General features: G+C 38.3%; 1 protein-coding gene across 1 annotated transcript in view; it reads right to left on the minus strand.

Annotated features, from left to right (window-relative positions):
- flt4 (fms related receptor tyrosine kinase 4) overlaps positions 1-18,095 on the minus strand; it is an 87,005-nt gene extending 68,910 nt beyond the window's left edge. Inside the window, 1 exon segment of the mRNA XM_038284568.1 lies at positions 17,700-18,095. Coding sequence (XP_038140496.1) covers positions 17,700-17,757 — 58 coding nt within the window. The 5' untranslated portion in view covers positions 17,758-18,095.
- Between the last annotated feature and the right edge of the window lie 6,254 nt (positions 18,096-24,349).

The raw sequence follows: 24,349 nt of genomic DNA on the forward strand, positions 1-24,349 counted from the left end.
ATTTTTTTCTTGATAAAGGCAAGGCAGTGCAAAGAGTTTGTTAGGTGGTGTTCTCAAACATGTGGAGGACATGGCAGGGATTGTATAGAGATGCTTGCATTAGACACACTTTGCGGCTGCATGCCTCTGCGCTGATGGAAGGGCCAAATGTGAGCTGAGAGCCAGAAGCCTCTATTACAAGGACAATTGTGCTTGTTTGCTCAGCATGTGCGTCAGGCAGCACTTTGATGTGTCAGCCTCCCATACCGGACTGACAGAGAGGGGGGGGAATGTGTGACCTGTGTAATAAGCATTTTAGAGAAACATCTCAAGCTGCTCCATGTTTCTTTCTTTCTTTTTTTTTTTTTGCTTAATAGAACAGAATACCAATAAATATAAAACAGGAAGTCATACCCAAGAGTTTTGCAAGATTGCGAAAAGTGTAAACATGCCATATATCAGCTCTGCAGATGCAGGATGGTGTGAGTTTCCTATCAACCTCCTGGTTCAGATAACAACCACAGGGTCATTAACATTCTAGGGTGCATACCAGCATCACCAGTAAAATCCAGCTATTGCTGCATGACATTCTATCCCTCTTCCCTTCTCCTGCCTGCTCTGCGCTGTCTCCTATCATCTATAGAAATTCCTCAAAGTCATGAAAGGGAAGGCTGCCCAGTCTACTACTAAATAGCAGCAGGAATCCCTAAGTCCAAGATTCAATCCCCTTGTCTCCACTGCTGCATGTGCAGCTGCTGCAAAGTGTGCAACACACCACGAGGTTTGCAGAGTTCCAGCTGAAAGCAGCTCTGCAGATTTATAAGGGGTTCACATGCTGGCATGCAAATGTTTGGTGAAAGTGTTTCCCCTCTGAGAGCCATTTGATGAAATCAACAAAATCTTTAAATTTGGTGTGATTTGCCTTTGGTTAAAATGGTGAAACTAGAATGAATGAAAATGCATTAGAAATGTTTAGACTTTTAAAATCTTGTGCAAAAAATCATCTACAAAGTTTAAAATAATCTACAAAGTTTAAAATAATCTACAAAGTTGTCAGATTATCTGCAAATTAATCCAAATACAGTATGTTCACAAAGACAGTAAAATATGTAGAGAGCAACACAATTTTTTAGGTAGATGTAAAGTTGGTTTCATCTGCTGTACAATACTTTTGGCCTTTTAAAAGGTTTTTCTTTCTTTTAGTTTTTTATTGTTACTCTTAAAAGTACTAGAGTTTACTATTTTGAAAGACATTACGTAAAATTAAAGAAAAACCTATCCAAAGCTATCTGATCTTTTTTTGAATAAGGTTCCTGTCCAGTTTATTAAAACCCAAATAAACTGGGATTGGTGAAATTTTTTGAGAAATCAAATTCAATTTCAGCATCACATGCACTTAAAATATAACACCTTAAAATAAACAGGAACTGTAGGAGATCATAAAGTAGGACAGAAGACAGAAAAAAAGCAGTACAACATGCCCAGTTCTATAGATGTCTCTGTCTAGTTTTGTTAAAAGTTTTCAGACATAATAATATAGTTCAAACTTGCATCCTCAGTGATCAGCTACATTCAGACCTCTGGTATTCACAGAGTTAAAGCTACAAAAAGCCTTTAAAATGAAACAGAACTTAGAACATAATTAAAATGTAAATTTGATATCTAATAATGGGGAGAAAGATGGAGGCAATCCTGCGTCTCAGAATCTGATCCATCATCTACCATGCTTCATCCTCTAGATGCATCTCCTCTCCCATATGCCTGAATCTAATGAGTTGCTTGTTATGACGGTTCTGCAGAGCTGAATAACATGCTGAGTGAAAAAATAAAGGTGTGTTGGAGAAGGTATGCATCTAAAAGTTGCAGGACAGTAGCTCTCAAGGACTGGACTTCAACGTCTCCAAGCCCCTGTTTGCATTCCTCTCCTTTCATTTTTTTTCTATTAACAGACCAACTGGACAGCTTATCTTCATGCTCCTGATGTTTCCCTCGTAGGTGTCATGTAATGTCTTTATCAGTATGCATAGAAGTAAAGAGGAGGTTTGGGGAAAGTATAGAGTAGAAAGTACCGATATTTGTGTTCAGACTTATTGATTGAAAGTAAAAATACAAGGGGAAGTGAAGTACAGATACAGAAAAAAGTCATTCAATTGCAGCAACTGTTTATACTTAGAACTGTGTTGTAAAACATTAAAAAAGTTAATAACAGTTAATAATGCTTGTAAGCAAGAAGCATCATATTTCCCCCTTTAGCATGAGAAATTAAAAGAAGCCAATAATTTCATGTCTAAATAAATAAAAAAAAACTATACAGGTGTCATTTTTAAGTGAAATTAGATCATACTATAACTTACAGTTAAATGTAACCTAAAAGAGCCTTAGGGTTGGTTATCTAAATGCAGTACAATGTTAGTTAAACGTACAACCTGGATTTATTTGGGGCTAAATAAGAGAAGTAATTCAGCTTTCATGTTCAAACATTTTCCATTTTATAACAACCCATTTTCAAATTTTAGGAGATATCATGTCTCAGGGGAGAAAAATGACAGGTTCTGTTTTAGAGGGAGTTTTTTAAACTAGAATTTTTAGGTAACAAATTCATTAAATGCACTTTTGCAATAATAGATGTATCCTTTTCAAACATCACTGCTTGTCAAGCCTTTTTAATATTGCATAGGTTTGCGAAAACCTTTTAACATCAAGGTATTCAGATCTACAAAATAAACTCAAACAAAGAGCTGCTAACATCTTTGGAACTAAATTAATAGAAAACCATCATTGAAAATATAAACCTTTTCATCTTTGTGTCTTATTAAAGCTGAGCTGGTATGTGGGCTAACGCTCATCATTTTGTCACATTTAGACAGCACTGAAAGGAGTATTTCTAACCTATGGAGAACACCTGCTGGTGTAATAAATCATGCGCACACAAAGGGAAAAAAGTCAAACGTCAATGCCAATAAAGTCCTTTAAGCCAGTTAAAAATGTAAAGCTTCTCTGACAGCATCAGAGACCGAAAGCTGGCAAGTGCTGCATGTGCAGAAGGTAAAGCGCCAAGCAGAGAGCTCCTTTCTCCATCGGTATGACACGGGGCACATCAAATCTTGCATGAAAAGAAAATCAGCGTGCAAATTTCCTGTTTTCTTTATCACTGTGACGCTTCTCCCACACTTCCTTTTTTCATGGACAGCGAAGCATCCTGGGCGTCTGAAGCTTTCTGTAGTTTTTCTTTCTGATTGATCATGTGACAGGAAACGAGAAGCCTCGTGTAAACAGATCAGGCTTCTTACGGAAATGCATATTTCAATAGGGGAGTTAAAAGTAACAATTTTACACAAAGCAGTTATGAAAAGTATAAGCATCAAGTCGTCTAAACCCTCCGAAAATAAGACAGGGTGCAAGAAATATTATTGATAATGCATACTTGGTAGGAGATAGGGTATGTATTAATTCTTCCAGATGCATTTACCTTCACCACACATATCTGAATAAAATACAGCTTAATGAAAAAGTTCAAAGCAATTGCAGAGGAATGGGATGCAATATTCTGAGCATGGAGTCAGCTAGCCTCAGACTGTAAAACACACCCTCTCCCTCCAAAAAGAATAAATAAAACTATCCACTTCCTGCCTCATCTGGACACAAGGCCATGCCACGGCCAGGCGACGGGCTGACTGGCAACCGGGCTTTGATTTCATTGTTACAACAGAGGTGAATGACATGCACCACGTCCCTGTCCTCTCCACCAGTAGTGCGGGGGACGGGTACCTCCAACATCCTGCCAGAGGAGGGGTGTAACATTAAGGATGCAGCAACAAGCCATCTGGGCCAGCTTCCTATGTTTTAAAAGCTCTGTCCCTGACCAAAACTTCCCGTATCTTCCTCACAGGCACACCGGACAACTCGGCCTCTTCCTCTGTGCCGGAACATTTTGGCTTGTCATCATTTTCGTAACTGAGAAATTGCTTCCCCTGAACATTCTGGTAAACAACTTGCCCTGGGTTGACAGAGAATGACATTTCAATTTGACTAAAAACTAGGATATTCTTTCTTTTAAAGGAAAATGTAAAAATATAGAGCAAAATATTTACGCCTTCCAAGCTTTTTATAAACTTGCCCGCTTGTTCCCTCGTAAAGCTCCTACTTCAATTACGTAGAGAAGACAACTTTTCAAAAGAGCTGCTGTACAGATTGAAGAAACTCCTGTCTGACACAAAATACGGTGTTTGAGTTTGTTAGCTATGCCATAAGTGTGTACCAACATGACGGGGTTTCAGCTTTCCACAAACTTTCAACCCATTAAACTAGAATCGCTGCAGGATCTTCTAAAGCAATGACAAGTAATGAAAATATTATAGGATTATTCTCCCCAACACCAGAAATAAAAAGGTCCATCTCCAAAGCAGAGTCTAACATCCCTAAAAAGACTGCTCAGTTTAAAGAAGACCCATGCTTAGGGACCGCTCCAGTTCACACCAAAGGTCACATCCTAAAGATGCCAACATAACAGTAACATCCGCAAAAACACAAAAAAAAATGACACCCTGAGGTTCCCAAACCTTCTTCCCACACAGACACCTTAAGATCCTGTCCATGGAAACCACAAACAGGATGAGGAAACCAAACTCCCATGATCCCTTTGGCAGTTCTGTAGGAGTAAATCTGTTTGACTGTTTAACTGCCAAGACAAGAAACAATAACGCGCCTCCTATATCTGAGGTTTCCAAATCAGTTGGGGCCCCCTTTTTAACATCCTAATGTAGGCTTTACCTCATATTCCAAAACAAGGATGCCTTGATAGTGAGAAAAAAAAAAACACTCTATATTCCCCTTTCTCAAAGAATGGGGTCCCCTCCTCAATCTTAACTCTAAAGGTGTGTATAGGAGAAGAGAAAGGATATTGTTTGTCTTCTGGTCTGATTACCAGTTGGAAACTCACACACCGCTCCCTAAGAGATGGGTTAAATCTTGAGGCTAAATTTCCCTGCTGAGGAACGATAAAGGGATTTTTTCCTATTTCAATTCTCCGTTGAACATTTGAGATTAATATCAACCCGAAAAGCTGAACAATCTTAGCAATCTTTAGTATTTTGGGCTGAATCTCATCCACTCCAACTGCTCTGCCACTGGGAAACTTTTTTGGCGTCATCTTTGATGCCTGTATTAGGTTAGCCTGGCCAGCCAGACTGAAATACACAAAGCGTAATTCATCTGGTAAACAGGAAAGAATTTTACGATGCGTCACGCTCAGTGCCTTTTTGCTTTTTTGCTAGCAAAACAGCAAGATGGCGACTGCAAACGAGCAATGCTCTAATGATGGCCTTTCTGATGTCATAAATCAGATTGATCCGGCTTTAAAACCTCAACAACTGACAAGTTATTGTCATTTCGTATTGGATATTCTACAGACAAAATTACAAAAACATGTGACTTGGAGATTTTGGAGATTTTGAGTCCTATCGGAAATTTTCCAATTAGTTCTAACCTGGTGGTGCTGACCCCGTCAGTCTTGCCTTGGAAATCGAGTTGTACCGTCTCTTTGCCAGACTGCCTGTTCAGGCTAGTATTAGCCAGTAGTGCTGCAGAGCTTGTGTTAATTTAAACAAAAACAGGAAAAAACATGGAGATTCTTTTTCAACGAGGGCTGGACCATATGGCCAGAATTTATACCATGACATACATTTCTGAATTTCGATCAGTAGCATCTAATTTTAATTTCGATATATAAACAAAATAAAAGCATCAGAAAGATTTGTAATGATATGCACCAATATTTTATTCTTTACCCCCCTAGCTTCAGCATTTCTATATGTTGTCCCTATATTAGTGTTTTAAATAAATCTAACTTTGTTTGCATCTCAGCCAATGAAAAACAGCCTACTGCCTTCGAGTTCGTGCCGCAGATCTCCTGGTGAGCTACTTCAGTGCGGAAGCCTCACATACTGAAGAAAACAAGGCAAACTAGGGAGTACAGGGTCAACTATTATAGTATTGAATACCTGAAGGGAGGAAAGCGAGCAATTTCCTCAGGCTTTGCCAATAAACTTTTTCCCATGGATATGAACCCACCTTGAAATCCAAGCAACAGGTACAGAGAGATCAGTTATATATACTTAAAGCACACACAGCTCTCTAAGACTGAGCTGGATCTTAAAAGTGCTCTTGAGGCTGAGTCTAGTAATCCATCCATCCATCTTTTACCGCTTGTCAATCAGGATCATGGGGAGTGGGTGCCTTATCTCCAGCAGTCTTTAGGCATAAGAAACGGTACACCTTAGATAGGCAACACAGAGACACAACCATGTGTGCATGCACTAGCACCTACGAGTCATTTAGAGTCACCGATTATTAGCCCAATAGTTATATTTTTGGACTATGGGAGAAAGCTGAAAAACCCAGGGAGAATATGCAATCTCCATGCTGAAAGTCCTTGAATATGCCCATTTGGCTGCACTGTGGCACAGTGTGGAGCACTGAATACTATGGAGAAAAGTGCACTAAAAGATTAACGTTTCTAAGCAACAAAGTCACCTTTAAGTGTTGCATCGACTTTATTATAGCATATGTGCCTCAAGACTCAGTTTACGATCATGAGTACGGAGATCACTCCTCCATAAAACGTTCCTCAAGAGTCTACCTATACCAAATGCAATAAATGACTTTATGGGCTCATGTTGGTGAAAGACTGAATGCCATGAAGGAAAATCAATTCATGCAGCAAATCTACAGCTTCAGATTACTGTTTATTCAGTCAATTGTCTTTTATAACTCTCCTGAAGGCTTTAACATACAAGCGATTTTTATGTATAATGAATCATCTTTCCTGTTAATGGGTCTTTTAAGGGCCAGGCAACAAAAACAACATTCAAAACACGTTTACTACAAAATGAAAGTTCAGACCGACTTAAAAAATAAACTGAGCAGTAAACAGAAGGCATAAAAAGAAAAATCTATAGATTAACGCTCAGAGGCATTCAAACATGTCGGTGTCTTTTTTTAATGTAAAGAATAAAAAAGCAAAAACAAGGACCTACTTAAAGACAAGTTGTTTGAGGGACATTATCTTTGAATATAAGAATTTACAAATTTTTTATTCTCCAGCATTTTATGGTCATTAGACTGTTACAAGTACAGACCAACGAAATGAACTCTCTACATCAAACCCATCTCCTTGGGGAGCAGTGGGCTTCCATTGTGCAGTGCCCAGGGAGAGATGTGGGGTTAAGGGTCTTGCTCAGGGACCCAGAGTGGCATTCTGTGGGAGTGGGGCTTGAACTCAGAACCTCTGGATTCCAAGCGTAAAGCCCTAACCACTAGGCCACCGCTCCCAAAAACAGGAATTAGCTTGAAGGGTCTCACTTAAGGCCACATCGACACCCTACTAACTCTGGCAGCTCATTCCCTCCAGCTGGGATACGAACCCAGGCTTCCTGTTTGTAGGATGTGTAACTTGCCACAGCCGCTAGGAATCTCTCAATATGTGTACTTGTGTGTTCTCATGTGCTCGTGAAACGTCATCATCCTCAGCCTTAGTACTGTTCCAATTCACAAGAACAGCAGACCGAGAATAGACAAAGGGCGTTTCTCAATTCACGAGAACGCGAGTATTACTCGCGTTCTCTTGAAGTCCGTTCTTGGCGAGAACGCAGGAAGATCGGACTTCACGAGAACGCGAGCACGCAAGCACGTATGTGTATTGGAACAGAAGCGTACTCGTGACGTCATCACATGCAACGTTCTTTAGCATTTCTTTAACAGTCAAAACTATTTATTCCCTACACAAAACATTTTGAAAACAATATTTTTAATTTCTAAAGCTTAAAAAACATTTTAAAAAATTACCGAACCGCAAAAAACCGCCATCAGAACGAGCGGTAGTTCACACATAACTAGACCGAGAGAAGTGCACTACAGACGGGGTAAATTTAGCCCTGGCTGCGATTACCCTCGGAGGTCTGCTGGTCACTCTGGTCTGCTCAACGTCGGACTTTTTTTTTTATTTCGCACTAACTCTGTAAACAGGCCACACAGGGAGGCTTCAATGTATAATGTTATCGCCTCAAACGATTTCAAAACGTACTTTTGAAGACCAACAGCAGCAGAAAAGGGAATGTTTAACTTAACACTGTGAGCGCTGTCTCGAATCAAGCTGCGGCCGCGGGGCATTCTGGGGAAGCGGTCAGTATGAAGAACGCACAAGTCTGCTCTGATGCATGCTCGATAAAGAGGGCGGGGCGAGAACAACATCCGGGGATTTGTTGCGTTCTCGATCTGGCGTTCTCGAGAATTGGAACGGTACTCGGGCTGAGGCTGATGACGTGTCACGAGGACACGAGAACGCTCAAGAATGCATATTGAGAAACGCCCAAAGTCCCCGGATATTGTTCTCGCCCCTCCCTATTTACCCAGCATGCATCAGAGCAGATTTGTCCATTCTTTAGATTGACAGCTGTCCCAGCATGCACTGCTGCAACAGCAGCTTTCAAAGGAATGCTCCACTGAAAGTTAAAAGTTCTCTTTTCTGTTGCTGTTGTTCAATAAAAGTGCGTTTTAGGATCATTTGAGGTGAAAATATTATATTTTAAAGAGTCACTATATGGTCCATTTACCGATTTAATTCGCTTTTTTTTTATTTACGAAGTTGAGAGGACCTCCGGGGCTAACAGCAGCCAGGGCTGACCTCGGCATGTCTGCAGCAGCCCTCTCTCGGCATAGCTGTGTGTGAAGTACTGCTGGCTCTGATGGCAAGTTTTTTGTTTTATTTGGCAAAATGTTCATTTGATTTGTGTTTATCTAACTGTAAATTACTATTCCCCCACTAAATTAAAAAGTAATAATTTATTATTATCTAGAGACTATTAATAACAGGAGGTGAAATGGGCATGTGGTGATGTCATCAGTTCTGTTGCAATTGAGCCATATTTATGCTGCGTGCTCCCGTTCTCCATACTTTCCTGTGTTCTTCTCAAGAACATACTTGGCGAGGACAAAAGTCCGTACTCGCGTTCTAGTGAATTGAGAAACGGTCTGTGTTTGTCTCTTAAAGATACGGATACATGTTTGTCATAATTTACATCTGGAGTCAGATATTAAAAGGCAGAGTCATTATTACTGTTAACTGGGAACTGTGAAAATTTTGTTCTTTCAAATCGCTTACTTTGATTTCATAGAGAGAAAGAACAATTATATGTCCAGGTGTTAAAAGTTATAATTTTCTTTCACCTTCTCCCTGCTTTTTAGATTACTGGCTGAATTTTAATTCCCAGAACGGTACAAACCAGGCAAAACTGGTTGTACAGAGCACTTCTGGGAAGCCTCACTGTTATTTCACCTTCTGTTTGCGAGGTCTGGATCTCCACATACACTGAGTGTTTTTGGAGCATTGTACAGAAACAAGCTCCTACAACTTTGTTTTTTTACATCCATTCTGCTCCAGCCAAGTACCCTCCTGATGGGGATAGGCTTGTCTTCAGACATAGAGTACTGAAATGTCTGGCAGAAGGGATGATAGACAAATAAACATGCATGTTCTTGCAGAGACAACTTTTATGGGAAAATAACATTTTTTTTTTGGGTGATTTTGATTGCGTGTTTCACCCTGAATCATGAAAACAGTTTTGGATTCAAAGTTTAATTAAGTTCTGTAAAAAGTTTCAGAGTCAGGAGACAAAATGTCTGCATCAACCTGTTTGTATCCAGTAAATGTTTGCAGTCAGCAGGAAACAATGTGAGGTCAACCTCTCGCATTGCTAGGAACAAACACATTTCCTCAACAGGTTTGAAACACTGTAAATGAAGTTATTCTGCTGCTGGAAGTTTTCTCTTTGACACATGAGGTCTGGTACTAATTCAACTTGTACTGACAAATCATGCTGAAGGCCATTTGATTGAATACAGGTAAACAGTCGGTTTAGAGAGAAAAACAGGCGGAATGCTCTGGTCAAAACCAACTTAGATGCATCTAATCTGCATGAATAAAACAAAAACATTGTTAAATGAAAGAATAATAGATGATAAAGACTATGATATCTAAGGGGAACTAAAATAAGAAAGAAAGAAGATTCAGACTGAGCAGATCAGCATTCTAAGCAGACTGTAATAACCAACTCAACTTGTCTGTACTCTGGTAGTATCAATAAAAAGGGACAACTTTATGAATTTGGCTCAAATTTGCTGGACTTACTCTCACCTAGTCAAACAAAATCAGATGAATTACAATCAGAACTTCTATAAACTTAAAAAAGCACTTTAGTGGCATTTTATGACACTAAAAACAACTTATTATTGGAAGAGAAGTGTCGTTTCACAGTTTCTTACAAAAAAAAAACAAATAATAAGTGTAAAATGCACTTTTATTCAGCCCACTTTAAACATAGATAACCCTAAATCTACACAAAACCAAAGCCGCTTTACTATTACTCATACACTGCAGCAGATTAGCAAGAAAACAGCTATTTTTCCGAGACAGCTGTAGGTGTCCTGTTTCAAGTTTGCCACAAACCATGAAGAGGACACAGCAAGCATGGTGATGATCTGGTCAGAGGCGATCTATAAACCCGACATCCCTGCTGTGAAACATGAGGATGGCAGATTTATTCTGTCAGGATGCTTTTCTTTAGCAGCTCAGAGAAGTTTATTAGGTTTGATGGGGGATGGATGAAGCTGAATAAAGGGGAATCCTGGAAAAATATCACGTTAAAGGTAGCAGAACAGTAAGACTGTGTTGGTGGTTCAGCTTCCAGCTGAAAAACAAGCTAAAACATAAAGGCAGCATTACGATAGAAGGGTTTAGATAAATTATTTATGTTATAGGATGACCCAGTAAAAGTCCAGACTTGATCTACTTAAAAAAGAAATCTGCAGAAATGTTGCCCATTTTTACAGGAGATGAAAAAGGTTTTAAACAGAGTTTTACTCAAAAGGACTCAATGCAAATGTCTGGCATATCATCCATTCATTTTCCGTCATGCTTATCCCTGCTGGGGCTACAAGGGGTGCTGGTTCCTATCTCCAGCTGTCTATGGGTGAGAGGCAGGGTACACCCTGGACAGGTTGCCAGTCTATTGCAGGGCAACACAGAGACAAACAACCATTCACACAAACACCCACACCTAAAGAGAATTTAGAGAAGCTAATTAACCTAAACGTCATGTTTTTGGACTGTGGGAGGAAGCCGGAGTACCAGGAAAGAAGACACACATGCTCAGGGAGAATATGCAAACTACGGGCCAGGAATCAAACCCAAGGATTATGAGCTTTATCTATTTTTGTTTTTCTTTAGGTTTCCATGATTATGAGCTTTATTTCCCCCTTGAACAGCCACACAGCTCACAGCAATCAAAGGTTTGATAATGACACTTTAATAAGTTAGATGTAAAAAACATATAATGGAAAACAACCAGTGGAGGAAATTTTCTTCTGCTCACTTTGAATGTTTGTTGATTAGAAAATCCTTTGTTTTTCTTGATAAGCAGAATATTAAATTGATGTGATGCAAAACAAATAACTGATGTAGATTAAAATTAGTTAGAAACTTCATATTTGTCTTAAAATAAGTTGTAATGTTTGCTTTATAAAGGAAGGCGTAAACAATTAGAAATATTCTTCACTAATTAGAGATAAGAAAAAAAATGTTAGGCTTAATCCTAGCCTGAATTGAACTGACAAATCACAGCACGGGAGGCTTGCCCATAATGCAGCTGAGTTTTTCTGAAAGTGCAACAGTGAATTGAGCAACTGCAATGGAGCAACATTTTATTGATGATTTATTATTTCCAAGAAGAGTTGTTTATATTGATAAAATCTCAACAATTGGCTTCAATAAGAGCTTTTCTCTGTCTAAAAAACTATATTTTTGCATCACATGCGGCGTTATCTGATCCTTTTTAAACTGTTTTCGATGATTCTGCTAATCCCACCCTTAAAATCAGGCTCTACCTACTCCTGTTCCGACTAATATGCTCAATAAACGGCAAAATTACTCTGGCTGGCCAGTCATGCTTAATCCAATAAGTTTAACATTTCCAAAACCAATTTTTTTGCGATTTTTAAAAATTATATAATCATAAAAAGGTTACAGTTTGTGAGAGAAAGCAGCTTTCCTGGGGAATAACCCACCACTGAGCACAGCAAATCTTTTAATCAGAATATAAGGTCTTTAGAGGAGATCAAATCAGTTACATATATTAAAAAGGATTATGTGCAGAACTATTTATTTAACTCATCTGGTTGTTTTGACACTACCAATGTCAAAACCAATTTATTATCATTTATAATGAGTTCAGTTTGGAAGCTCTGTTATGTTTTCCTCTGCAATAGTTCTGTCATCATTCATTTCTGCTCGTAGGTCTTTTATGACTTCTGCTTTCCCTCACTGTCAAAACAATTACATCTTAAATACTTTTCCACTCATAAAATAAAATTTTTGCTTGAGTTGTTAAGTCAATTAACCTCATATATGTCCCATAGAGAGCTTTATTTAACTCTTATTTTTGATTGCTCCACCTAATCTCCTTTTTTATTATCATAATTTTTTCATGTCAATTATCTTAATTCTAACTCATAAATCACAAGTCAAAGTATTTTATCTCCCTGAGACTTTAGCCATATCCTGCATAGGGCCACTGATCTGAATGGTTTAAAAAATATGCTGAAATCAAGGAGTTATCAGTTTTGAACCCCACAGATTGCTTTTATCACTTATTACACCTACTTGGACATATTTCAGGCTTTCCCCTGTAGATTCCTAGTGTTGGGAGAGCTGTTTTTTTTGTTGCTTTAATAAGATGACCATGTATCCAAAGGCCCAGAGGTTTTCTGAACCTTCTGGTAGAGATAATGGAGACACCAGACCCCCTGTTTATTTGGGCTTTCCAGCAGAAAAACCTTCCCACAGGGTGCAGCAGCAGCAGCATTCCCAGCCCATCTGAGCTGCTCTCCAGCTGAAGGAAGAAAATATTGTATGTCTGGCATGATAAGTTTGCTCCTTTGAGTCCTGAGGTTGAATTCTGAAATCAGCACTGAGGTTATTGTTGGCCAGTAAAAACTCAACATCTATGAGTCGACAGCTAAAATCACACCCGGGGTGGGGTGTCAGATTTCTGGGATGATCTCTTCAAGTGGCGGTAGACGTAGTATTGAGTAAACATCATTATTTCAGTTTAAAATAGCTCAACTTTATTTTTCAAAGTATATCTAATAAATATTATTTTTTCACATAAATTTACAAGGTTTTCTTATACACCTACAAACATTATTATTACTATCATTATTATAAAGGAGTAATTTGGCTGCAAAATAACTGTGAGGAGATAAAACAATCAGTTTTAGCCATAGATTCTCAGATCTCCACATAATAACTCCCAAACTTCTTTAGCAGTTTGGGAACCTGAATATTTGAAGCGTTGATTGAAGGACTTTTCCAAATGGTTCCGGTTGTATCTTTTGTTTTTTGCAGCAGCTACATAGAAAGTATCTCCTCTCCGCTTTAAAAGATGATCTGATCTGCTAGGTTTTCAATCTGCTTTCTCCCTCTTTTCCATTCTGATTCTCTCAACTGAGTTGAGGCATTTAATTCCTGCAATGCAATGTCCCTCTCTTACATGCTTTGCCTCCACCGTTCATTGTCACACTTTGTGACATCACTTTTTATTAGGATTTTATTTCATCAATCGGCAAAAAGTCATGTTATTATTAACTGGGACGAAAAGGTTAACATTTCGTTTTCAATAGTTTTGACAATCTGATAACTGTATTGTTAATCTCCTCTGCTAACTCTATTAAAACAAACAGAAGTCATCTAAACAATAAATGGAGTAATTTTATAGGATAAATAAAGATATACTGCGACAGCTTCAATGAACACTAGTGAGCATCAAAAGATTAACCATTTTCACTTATTGCTTCATGTAGGCAGTGAAGAGGTCATGTGGTTTAAGGTGTTCTGGTACGGAACCGAGATGTACCTTTTTGTTAGGTTAAGGTGTTGTCCAGGTGAAACATAGTAGTGGCAGTATGATGCTGAGGAGGAGGGGCATTTCTTCAGCATACGCTAAAAAGAAAATACACCTTCAACTAAGATTAACTGTTTCAATTGGTAAAAAGTAATTGAATGAAGTTAATCAAACTTCATAAATTTATAATTTCTTAAGGATGGCATTAAACTTGCAGAGATGAAAAACTAAAAACCAAATCGCATTATTCTTCACTAATCAGAGTGATTGTTTTAATGTTTAATATTTTAACAGGCTTTATCATAGCCTGGTTGCCAAACTCAGTGTTCTTGAGTCTAAAACAGAACCAACCAATCACAGCGCAGGAGGCTGGCCCATAATGCAACCGAGTTTTTCTGAAAATGTAAAAGTAAATAGAGCAGCTGTAAAGGAGCCATATTTTATTGATGCTCTTTTTTATTTCCCAGGAAAGCTGTTTATATTGATACAATTTCAACAATTGGCTGCAGTACAAGCTGTTCTTTTTCAAAAAACAATATTTTGGCATTATATCCAAGGTTATCTGATCCATTTTAAATTGTTTCTGATGAAATTATTCTGCTAATCTGGCCTTTGAAATCGCCTCTATCTCAGTATAAATAAAGCTATACTGTGACGGCTTCAATGAACACTAGTGAGCATCACAAGATGATTCATTTTCACCTAATGCTTTATGCAGGCGGTGAAAGGGTCATGTGGTTTAAGGTGTTCTAGTTAAACAGAACCAAGACGTGCCTGTTTGTTACGGTGTTGTTGAGTTGAAACATAGTAGTGGCAGTATGATGCTGTGGAGGAGAGGCTTTTCTCCAGCACCATACTCCTTCAACAAAAATGAAATGCTTCAATTGGTAAAATAATTTGAAACAAGTTGATCACACTTTATTAAGTTTATAAGTCGAAAACTTAAATGTTTTTAGAGAGCAGGAGCATGGAAGCTGGTCAATGTTCTCTGGAAGACAGAGTTAAATTCAGATCGGACCTGAAAGACAAACACTTAAGGACTGATTTAACAGTTTGAAATGGGATAAAAGATCATCATCCAACCGGACAACAATTCTCAACATGTAGCCCGAGCAATAATGTCGCAGCTCAGATCCAAGCTTATTCATGAGTCTAACTGGATGAAAATGTATGAGAGTATCTAAGCTACCTTAGAAAAAAAATGTCAAAACAAAATAAATAAATAGTTTATTCATATGCAAAGCTGAGACAGTTGTTCTCCCAAAGATTTTTACTTGCCTTTGCATCTCAGTGGGGCTGAACAGAAATGCAGACAAAACCTTTTTAATTAATGTATTCTTCTACTTCTGCTTCACAATAAGGTGTAAGTCTATATATTCAGAGTCCTTTTAAAAGGTGCTTTAACAGAAATAATATTCTTTATTCCTTCCTTTTGTTTTTGTTCTTCTGTGAGATCATTGTTAGAATATATGAAGGATGTCTTTTTTGTGTTCAAACCAAAAATGGATGAATACTAATGAGAGTTGAAATGTTGCACCGCATCATAAAATCATCAGATCAGATAGAGTCATAACTTTAACTGTAAGTGAGGCCTGGGTTTATTTGTTTCTGCTCTGGATGCAAACATCCAAGCCAACACAGCAGCTCCCAGATAGCGATGAAAGGAGCCGGAGTCCTGCTTCATCTGTTCTTTATGAACGGCTGTTAAACAACAATCACAGATCCACAACTCAACATTCAGCAAAGCTGCAAACACTCGTAATGTAAAGCAGAGAAGTAAGTCAAAGGGGTGAGCAGGAGGAATGTGTTTTACATTACATACAGCCTTACATGCATTTTCCACTGGAGCACAACAATGACCACATGAATGCAGATCAGACTTCTACTTCTGGAGTATATGAACAGATCTGAACCCTCAACCCACCTCCCATTCCCCCAATTGGGTCTGGTGCAGATCAGTGGGCTGTCTTCCTGCTAAATGTGCCTCCTAAAACGTGACCTACATACAAAACATTAAAGATCCCTTAAAAGTCCCACAACAAACCCTGCTATCATTTACCCCTTTGACTTTTAGAAACATAAATCACTGTCAGCTTAATTTCTTTCAAACACATCATAACGCCTTCCCATAGGTCCTGTATGCATGCAGACTTGTTTTGCTCAGTTTGCTTACATTTCATCTCGAAGGAACAACAGTCAGAGTCTATAAAAGTTATTCAAGGGTCTCTTTTAAAAGATTTTCAATGTAAACAAATATTTGACTGTAAATGTACCACATCAGCTTGAAAATAACACAGATAAACAAGCTATTAGAATAAAATTAACTATTCCCTCATTATGAAATTGTTTGAATTTTAGTTAATGTATATGATGAGAAATTCTATATTTTTATCAGTTAAAACACGCTTTAGTTAAGTTTCAACATAATTTTGAACAACATCTTCTAGATTCTAATCAGTTTAATTTTAGATAAATGTCAGTTTTTTCCCCCCAATCTGATTTGTTAATCCATTTTTACAAAGAAGGAAAATATTAAAAATAAAACTGAAATCGTAATGAACTTTTCAAATGTTTTTGTGTTTTTTCAAGGTGAATGTGCCACACTCAATGCACATTTTTTTCTATTGAAATTGCATCAAACTCCATAAAAAGGTGGCATGTAAACAGTTTGATGATGAATCACTTACTTCACGTTACTCTGGGTTTAGAAGCTAAGTGGTTCTGTCTTTTGGAAAAACACCACCCAGTTTCCTACAGTTGGTGGTCAGAGGGCCTCCTGTTAGTCTGCCCCAGGACAGCTGTGGCTATATTGCAGCTTGCCACCACCAGTGTGTAAATGAAGGATGCGTGTGATGCAAAGCACTTCAGAGTCCTCAGACTTGATAAAGCCCTTAATATGTTCAGGTTATTTACAGTACAATTTCACTACTTTGATATATTCTTTCTAAATAAATCATTTTTAAAAAGTAAATTAACATGTAAACATATATGCCTTGCTGTACACCTCTGGATTAAACTGTCATATGAATGATCTTTTGCTTTATGAAATTTTTATTTGCTTATACAGTTAAGTTTACCTATCTTTTGACAGTAAATTCACAAATCCCTATACTTTATTTTTTTAAATAGTTGAATCCCAAAACTAATTTTTTAATTGTAGTCTGACCAATAAAGGAAAAGTTTACATTTTATTATCAAAATCCAAGTATGGAGATGTACGGAAGAGGATTAGGGCCACTGAATTGATTTTTAAATTTTATTTCAGTTTAACATGGTAAAAAGTCATAATTCTGACTTTTTTCTCAGAATTCTGACTTTAATCTCAGAATTCTGATTTTTTTTCTCAGAATTCTGAGATTAAAGTCAGAATTCTGATTTTTTTCCTCAGAATTCTGACTTTTTTCTCAGAATTCTGATTTTTTTTTTCCTCAGAATTCTGACATTAAAGTCAGAATTCTGATTTTTTCCCTCAGAATTCTGACTTTAATCTCAGAATTCTGATTTTTTTTCTCAGAATTCTGAGATTAAAGTCAGAATTCTGATTTTTTCCCTCAGAATTCTGACTTTTTTCTCAGAATTCTGACTTTAATCTCAGAATTCTGACTTTAATCTCAGAATTCTGACTTTTTTTTCTCTCAGAATTCTGACTAGAATTGAGTAGGACTACGTCAGGCTAGCAAAAAGTCATAAAAAAAGTCAATATCATGGAAGAAACTACCAGCTGAAGTATTCCAAACTTTCAGACCTACTGATACTGAAGTCTCTCACCTGAGGCGCACGCTACTCCAATCCAAATCCGGCAGAAAAGCGTAAAATCTGTCTTCATCTCCAGATCTCTAGTCCAGAATTGCACAGGCTTGATGGGATTGCTTGCTGTTAACGCCGCTGAAAAGTGTGTGAAAGTTTTTCTTTTGGTTGGTAAATTACAAAAAATCCGTGATTGTGAGAGGAGGGAGGGAGGCGGGGTGGGGAGGCGCGCGCGCTCAGGTGAACCTCGGTCAGTCTATGCGTGGAAACGGACTGGTTCTGGTTAGGAAACCCAAAAGTTCTGAGAAACGAGAGGACATGTGGAAAAAAAAGAATAAAAACTCTATTTTTTGCCAAAAGGATGCACAAGGCACTGAATGGGATTTACAAGGATTTCCCCTTCCTTTGCTCGTGACTGAAGCGCACCCACCCACTCAGTTCATAAAACAAGCTGATTTGGAGGAGTGTGGGAGAAGGGAGGTGTGTAAAGAGAGACGGGGGGGATTCACACTAACACCCATGACAAATTTCCTTCCTGCAGTATCCTATCCGTCTCTTTCTCTGTGGAGACCTGCACGGTTACGCGCACTGTGGAGACAGTAAAGGTCTCATTATTGCGCACTGAGGGCTGCGCTGCTGCTGGTTTCATCTCGGTGCACAACAGCTGAGATTGATTTTGTTTAGAGGTTTAAGGCATGTGGAGGAGCTCTGGCATCTAAATAGCTTGGCAGGTAATCCTGATGCTGTGGGAATTTCAGCCCCCCTCCCTCCCCTCAACAGGAAGTGCCAACAAATAGGCTACCCTAATATAGAGAGAAGCAGCATATCAGATCCAAGACATGTTTAAAATACTCTATAGGTCATTAATTCTTATCACTGAACTTTTTCAAAAAACAAAACAACAATTTATGTTCACTGGGTTTTTATTTGACAGACCAGTTCATTGTAACGCATTGGAGAAACACCTTTCATTCTATCTGCAAATTATAAATTATTTTGTCTAGAGCTGTGATGCAACTGATGTAAAATCTATTTCCAGGTTTTCCTACTGGTTCCGTATTGGTTTTAGTTCAGTTAAGGTGTTGACCTTGAAAGGCCAGCCACTCATTTGACAATCTACCAGTAAATTAAGATTATTTACATTTTAAATAAGAGAAAACATTACCTCTATTGTCTTATTTCAAGAATGTAATATTTAATTATTTTTATAAGGGCAAAAATACTCATTCCGTTAGTAGCTTTTCTTATTTAACTGCTCAAATTAATGGCAAACATGTTTATTTTAAGAAAAGTTTACTTTTTTTTTTTTTTTGGTACGTTTTTTGCAGTGTGATACTAAATACATTCCTTTTTTAACGGTGTCCTGTCTGGCGATTTGGCAATAAGAATAACCGTCTTGATCTTGATGCCAAAAAGAGAGTCCATGTCTATAGTTGTGTTACTATAAGGCCTGTTGCTTTGCTGCTGTTACACCATAATATCCCCCTTTTGGGACAATAAAGAGATTTTCTAGTCTATTTTGTATTCTAATGTTTCTATTATCTGCTGAAAGTTTTAAGACATTGGTGTCAAAGTAATATACAGTGATAAATATAGATAGTTTACACTATTACATACATACATACATGCATACCTACATAATACATCTTCAAGGTCTGTCTGATTACATCAAGGCTAGTGAAGTTTGATCAGCATCTTTCCCTCTCAGAAAGAAAAGGATCTCTACATCATGATGCTGCCACTACCATGCTTAAACCTTCAGGGTAATGTGCATTAAAGTATTTTACTTGTGGGTCAGAAAGTTGAGTTTTAGTCTCATCTACTAAAGCTTCATTTTCCTCTGCAGTCTTTGGCCTCTTTCCTGGTAGAAAAGAGACTATTATTATCCGACTGATTCTAAAATTCCGCAGTTCTAACCATCTTTTGAGACCTTCAAAGAAAATATGTTTTTATTCTGACATAAAATAACCCACAAGCAGATTATGTAAGTATTTGAAGTTCATCACAGCTTTTCTTTTATTGTAAAAAAAAAAAAAAAAAAGGAATCTTATATTTCCTACGAATGTGCAACATTCTTCCAAAAATACACAGGTGGAAAAAAATAAGGGGAAGACATAAACATGAGGATATAACTCATCAAATTTCTATGAAATTGAACTGTCCACTTGGGAAGCAGCACACAATAAATGACACATGATGGTGTGCAAATGCAGGAGGGGACCACAGATCACTTCTCAGTACCTATATGCTTTCTGGCTGGTGTTTGGCCATTTTTGAATGTTGGTGGTGCTTTTAAGCTAGTGGTAGCATGAGATGGACTCTGCAACCAACAAAAGTGGCTCATGTAAGGGAACATCAATGGTAGCTGTGGCAAGGTTGCTGTGTCTGTCAGCGTAGTGTCCAGAAGCCGAAAGCACTACTAGGAGGCAGGCCAGTACACCAGGAACCGTTGTGGAGGTCGTAGGAGGGTAACAACCCAGCAGAAGGACACTACTTCTGCCTCTGTGCAAGGAGGAACAGGATGAGCACTGCCAGAGCCCTGCAAAAGGATTTCCAGCAGACCACAAATATGCATGTGTTTGCAAAAGCAGTTAGAAACCAACTCAATGAGGATGGTCTGAGGGGCCGTTGTCCACAGATGTCCAGGATGCCTGGCATTTGCTAGAGAACACCAGCATTGGCAAATTAGCTGCTGCCACCCTATGCTCTTCACAGATGAAAGCAGTGTCACACTGAGCACATGCAACGTACATCACAGAGTCTGGATACACAGTGGAGGACGATCTGCTGCCTGCAACATCCTTCAGCGTGACCTGTTTGGCAGCGGGTCAGTAATGGTGCGGGGTGGACTGCAATTAGGTTACCGAGATGAGATCCTCAGATGCTTTGTGAGTCCATATTCTGGTGCAGTTAGCCCTGGGTTCCTGCTAATGCAGGACAATGTTAGATGTGGCTGAGCGTGTCAGCAGTTCCTTAAGAAGAAGGCATTGAAGCTACGGACAGTCCCACCACATTGCATCACATACTATCCAGGAGTTGGCGGATGTTTTAGCCCAGGTCTGGAAGCAGATCCATCAGGAAATCACTTCATCAGGAGCATGCCCAGGCATTGTAGAAAGGTCATACACATGTGTAGGGGCCACACACAATACTGAGCCTCAGTTCCACCTGTTGTTAAGGACATTACATCAAAGTTGGATCAGTCAGTAGAATGTTAATAAATTTTATTTCCATTGATGATTTGTGTGTGTGTTGTTTTCAGCACATTCAACTCAGAACATAACAAAGTATTCAATGAGAACATTTCATTCAGATCTAGGACGTGTTATTTAAGTGTTCCCTTTATTTTTTGAGCAGTGTACTTATCAGTTGAACTCAAATTTCAGCCATGAATTTAATGCTCATACAAGAAGAACATGAATTCTTTCTGAGTTTCGGGAGTGGCTGTTTTTATTAAAATCCTGCAATTATTCATTCAGAGAGTGGGATTTAAAGGTGCCTTTGATGAACTGTATGGAGATCTTCCAGGCTTGTCCAAATCCCGTTAACCCCACTCCACCCACACATCCATCACCTCAGGGGAGTCTTCAGAGTGTGAAGGAATATCCTCAACCAAGAGCACAACAAACGGGCCCCCCTATGAGCTGCTGTCAGCTCTGCTTTATTTCACGGATAGAGATCTTTGCAAATTGAAAACCTATGTACACTCAAGACTAGAAATAAGTCAAACAGGGTAGCAGAGTTGTGCACTTTGGAAATGGAGTGTCAGGTGCAGCTCTGTGTGCTTTTTCTATAACAGTGAGATCTTGCAGAAGCTCCTGAGGGCGGTCAAACCTTTCATAGAGTAGAAGTGAGATGCCAGTTTAAGCCGGTGTAATTCCATCCCACACATCTTTACTGACCAGCGCCAGGAGTGTGCTGCAAATCAATTATGTGCTGTGCCTCCACTTAAAGATTGGAGACTGTTACAACAAAAATAAAGGTATGGTTGACCCCAGGGTTTTTCCCAACAGTTCCCTCAGAGCTGGGGAGTCCTTGTACATCCATCAAATTGCATCAACGATGAGGTGAAAGAGAGCCAAATATTTTCAGAGAGGTGAATATGTTGTCATTGTAGGCTATGAAGAATCTGGACTGTGTGGAATAACAGAGTCAGAGGATCTCAGCGTGTTATTGTGGGCATGTGTTTCCCTCTAGACCCCTGAAGGCAACCTACCTCTCTGTTCATAAAACACAATGTTGAGACTGAATGGTTGTAATTAAAATGTTTCCCTTAGTTTCAGCCCTGGAGCGCCCTTGGCTTCGAAGGAAAATAAACATGACGGAGTCATGACGGTAGAGGAACCAAGCTTTGGCTTTGGGACTTACCAAGTCTCATTAAGGATATAAAACAGATAATGTTCAGGAAAGAGAAGTTTTAATGCTCAAACTAATAAGACACTGTTTACATCCAGACGGCAGCAACAGAGGCCCTTATGAAAGACAGCTCGGATGTCTCTGCTGTGTCAGATGAAACGATCGGAGTTAAATAATCTTGCTGCCTCCGGAGAGGCATCCAAGAACTCAAGGACCCGTCCTTGAAGTGCCAGCACTCCATCCGGCCCATCCTCGGGTCAGGAAACAGACCACATCTCCACATAGCAGCTATAATAGGAAGGATGTGGAGCAAGTGAAGCTCTTTCTAGCTCAGCGAAGTTTACATCCACGGGCCTTTGGGCCAAACTCCTCTTTGCTGAACTACTTTGAAGTGGTACATTAAGCTCAGCAACGGTTCTGTTTTGATCATGTCAAACAAAATTCCTTAGTTTCATTTAGTTGATATTTTCAAATCAGAAGCTCGAGCAGGATCTAATTTATTCAAGAAATCAATACTTTTGGTAAATTGTACATATTGGGAGCTTACAATAACTTATGCTGTTGGTTTTCAAACATTCTCTAAAAAGTCTGAAAGTCTAAAAGTCTAAAATAAACTTTTTAGATTGAAATATTCAGAATAAAGGAGATTTCCTGCAGATCCCCAAACTACAGACTGACAGGATTTCAAAACGTGACTTAAAAAGCTGCTGTTTAACTTTTGCACATTACTTCTGTGAAGAAACATGAGGCATCGTTCTTACAAATAATTTCCTGAAGTGACTAGTAATATTTTCATTTAATCTAATTTACAAAACATTAGTCTAACAAAGTTAGCTGGTATGTGTTTGTTGTTGTTTTTTAAAGTATATTGGTTCTGCTGGAGGTTTCTTCCTTTTAAAAGGGAGTTTTTCCTCTCCACTGTCGCTACAAGCATGCTTAGTGTGAGGGATTGCATTTAAGTCAATGCAATCAACTGGTTTTCCTTAGATAGAAAACTTTGAATCAATTTGACTGTATGATCTGGTTGAATTGGCGCTATACAAATAAATTGAATCGAATTGAATTATTAAGGTGGGAGGAACATTGGGAAAAAGAAAAAATTCAGATAAAACCAACTGTTTCTCCCAGAAAAAAACAGCATCCACATCTGTAATGTCAGGCTTAATCACTGCTGGTACGGCATCTGTTCAGTCAGCTGGGACACCGATCAGAAACCAATGAATTTACCCCGTGATTCTGTTTCCTTATCTGAATGTTGGGGCTACATTAAAAGCCACAAATATGTTATATAGTGACTTAATTTATTTATGTTAACATTAGTATTGTAGCCTATACCATTATAACTTTATAATTTTCTATTTAGACATTGTTTTTGTTCAATGCTGTGTTTAGTTTAACATAAAGATCTTTAATCAACTATTGTGATGAAGGTATTAGAGATTAGAGATCCTCTAATCTACCTTCTACAATATTCCTCCTTTTGTTTAAGTTAAGATCCAGATTTTCTGCTGCAATTAATTTTTGGGAATAAAACAATAATAAATCAAATCCACTGTTTGATATAATTTTGAACTGCAACTGGCTTTCATGAAGCACCTGGGATTCTATGACATTTTTAAATTATGTTTTTAGTTCATGGAAATGGTTTGAGAATCTGTAATTCATGTTGTTTAGGGACTCAGTTGATCTGCTTTTATTTGCTGAATCAATTAATCTGTGATCAATCTTCATGGTCTCTTGAAAAAAGCCGCAAACCTGCATTTAGCTTGAATTCTTTAACCTGACTTAACGTGGCAACAGCAGTGGATCGTGGCCTGGCCTTTGTGGAGAAAGTGAAGCCAGGATGCACTGGTCTCTTATCCTTGAATTTTTTAATTCATCTTTTCTAAAATAGGCAAAAAGCAAGTGCCTGGTTGATTTCAAAATGGAGCTATTGTTATTCAAGGTCTTCATCTTATTTATGGTTTAAAATTTGAAAACTGCCATAGAGCCAGTAATGTACATGGATAAAGACAGAAAGACCTTTCAGTTGGTGAGTTTCAAAAGTTACAAACAATTAGTTATCATCTTTATGAATGTTATAGATGATATTCACACAGAATAAGACCAACTAAAAGAATATCCTAGAAAGAAGATATCAAAGAACCAAGAACTGATCCCTGCAGAACACTACACTTTCCGTGTTTATTTCTAATTTATTGAAAAAAGGCAATAAGGAAAGAGGATCAAAGTTAGAAATCATGGCAAAATATAAACTAGATTTTTCAGGAATAATGACAATACTGATGGACCAACGCAGGTTAGACATTGATCGT

Source organism: Cyprinodon tularosa, unplaced genomic scaffold (assembly GCF_016077235.1).
Source record: "Cyprinodon tularosa strain WSP-4 unplaced genomic scaffold, ASM1607723v1 ctg20, whole genome shotgun sequence".
In the NCBI taxonomy this organism is placed as follows: domain Eukaryota; kingdom Metazoa; phylum Chordata; class Actinopteri; order Cyprinodontiformes; family Cyprinodontidae; genus Cyprinodon; species Cyprinodon tularosa.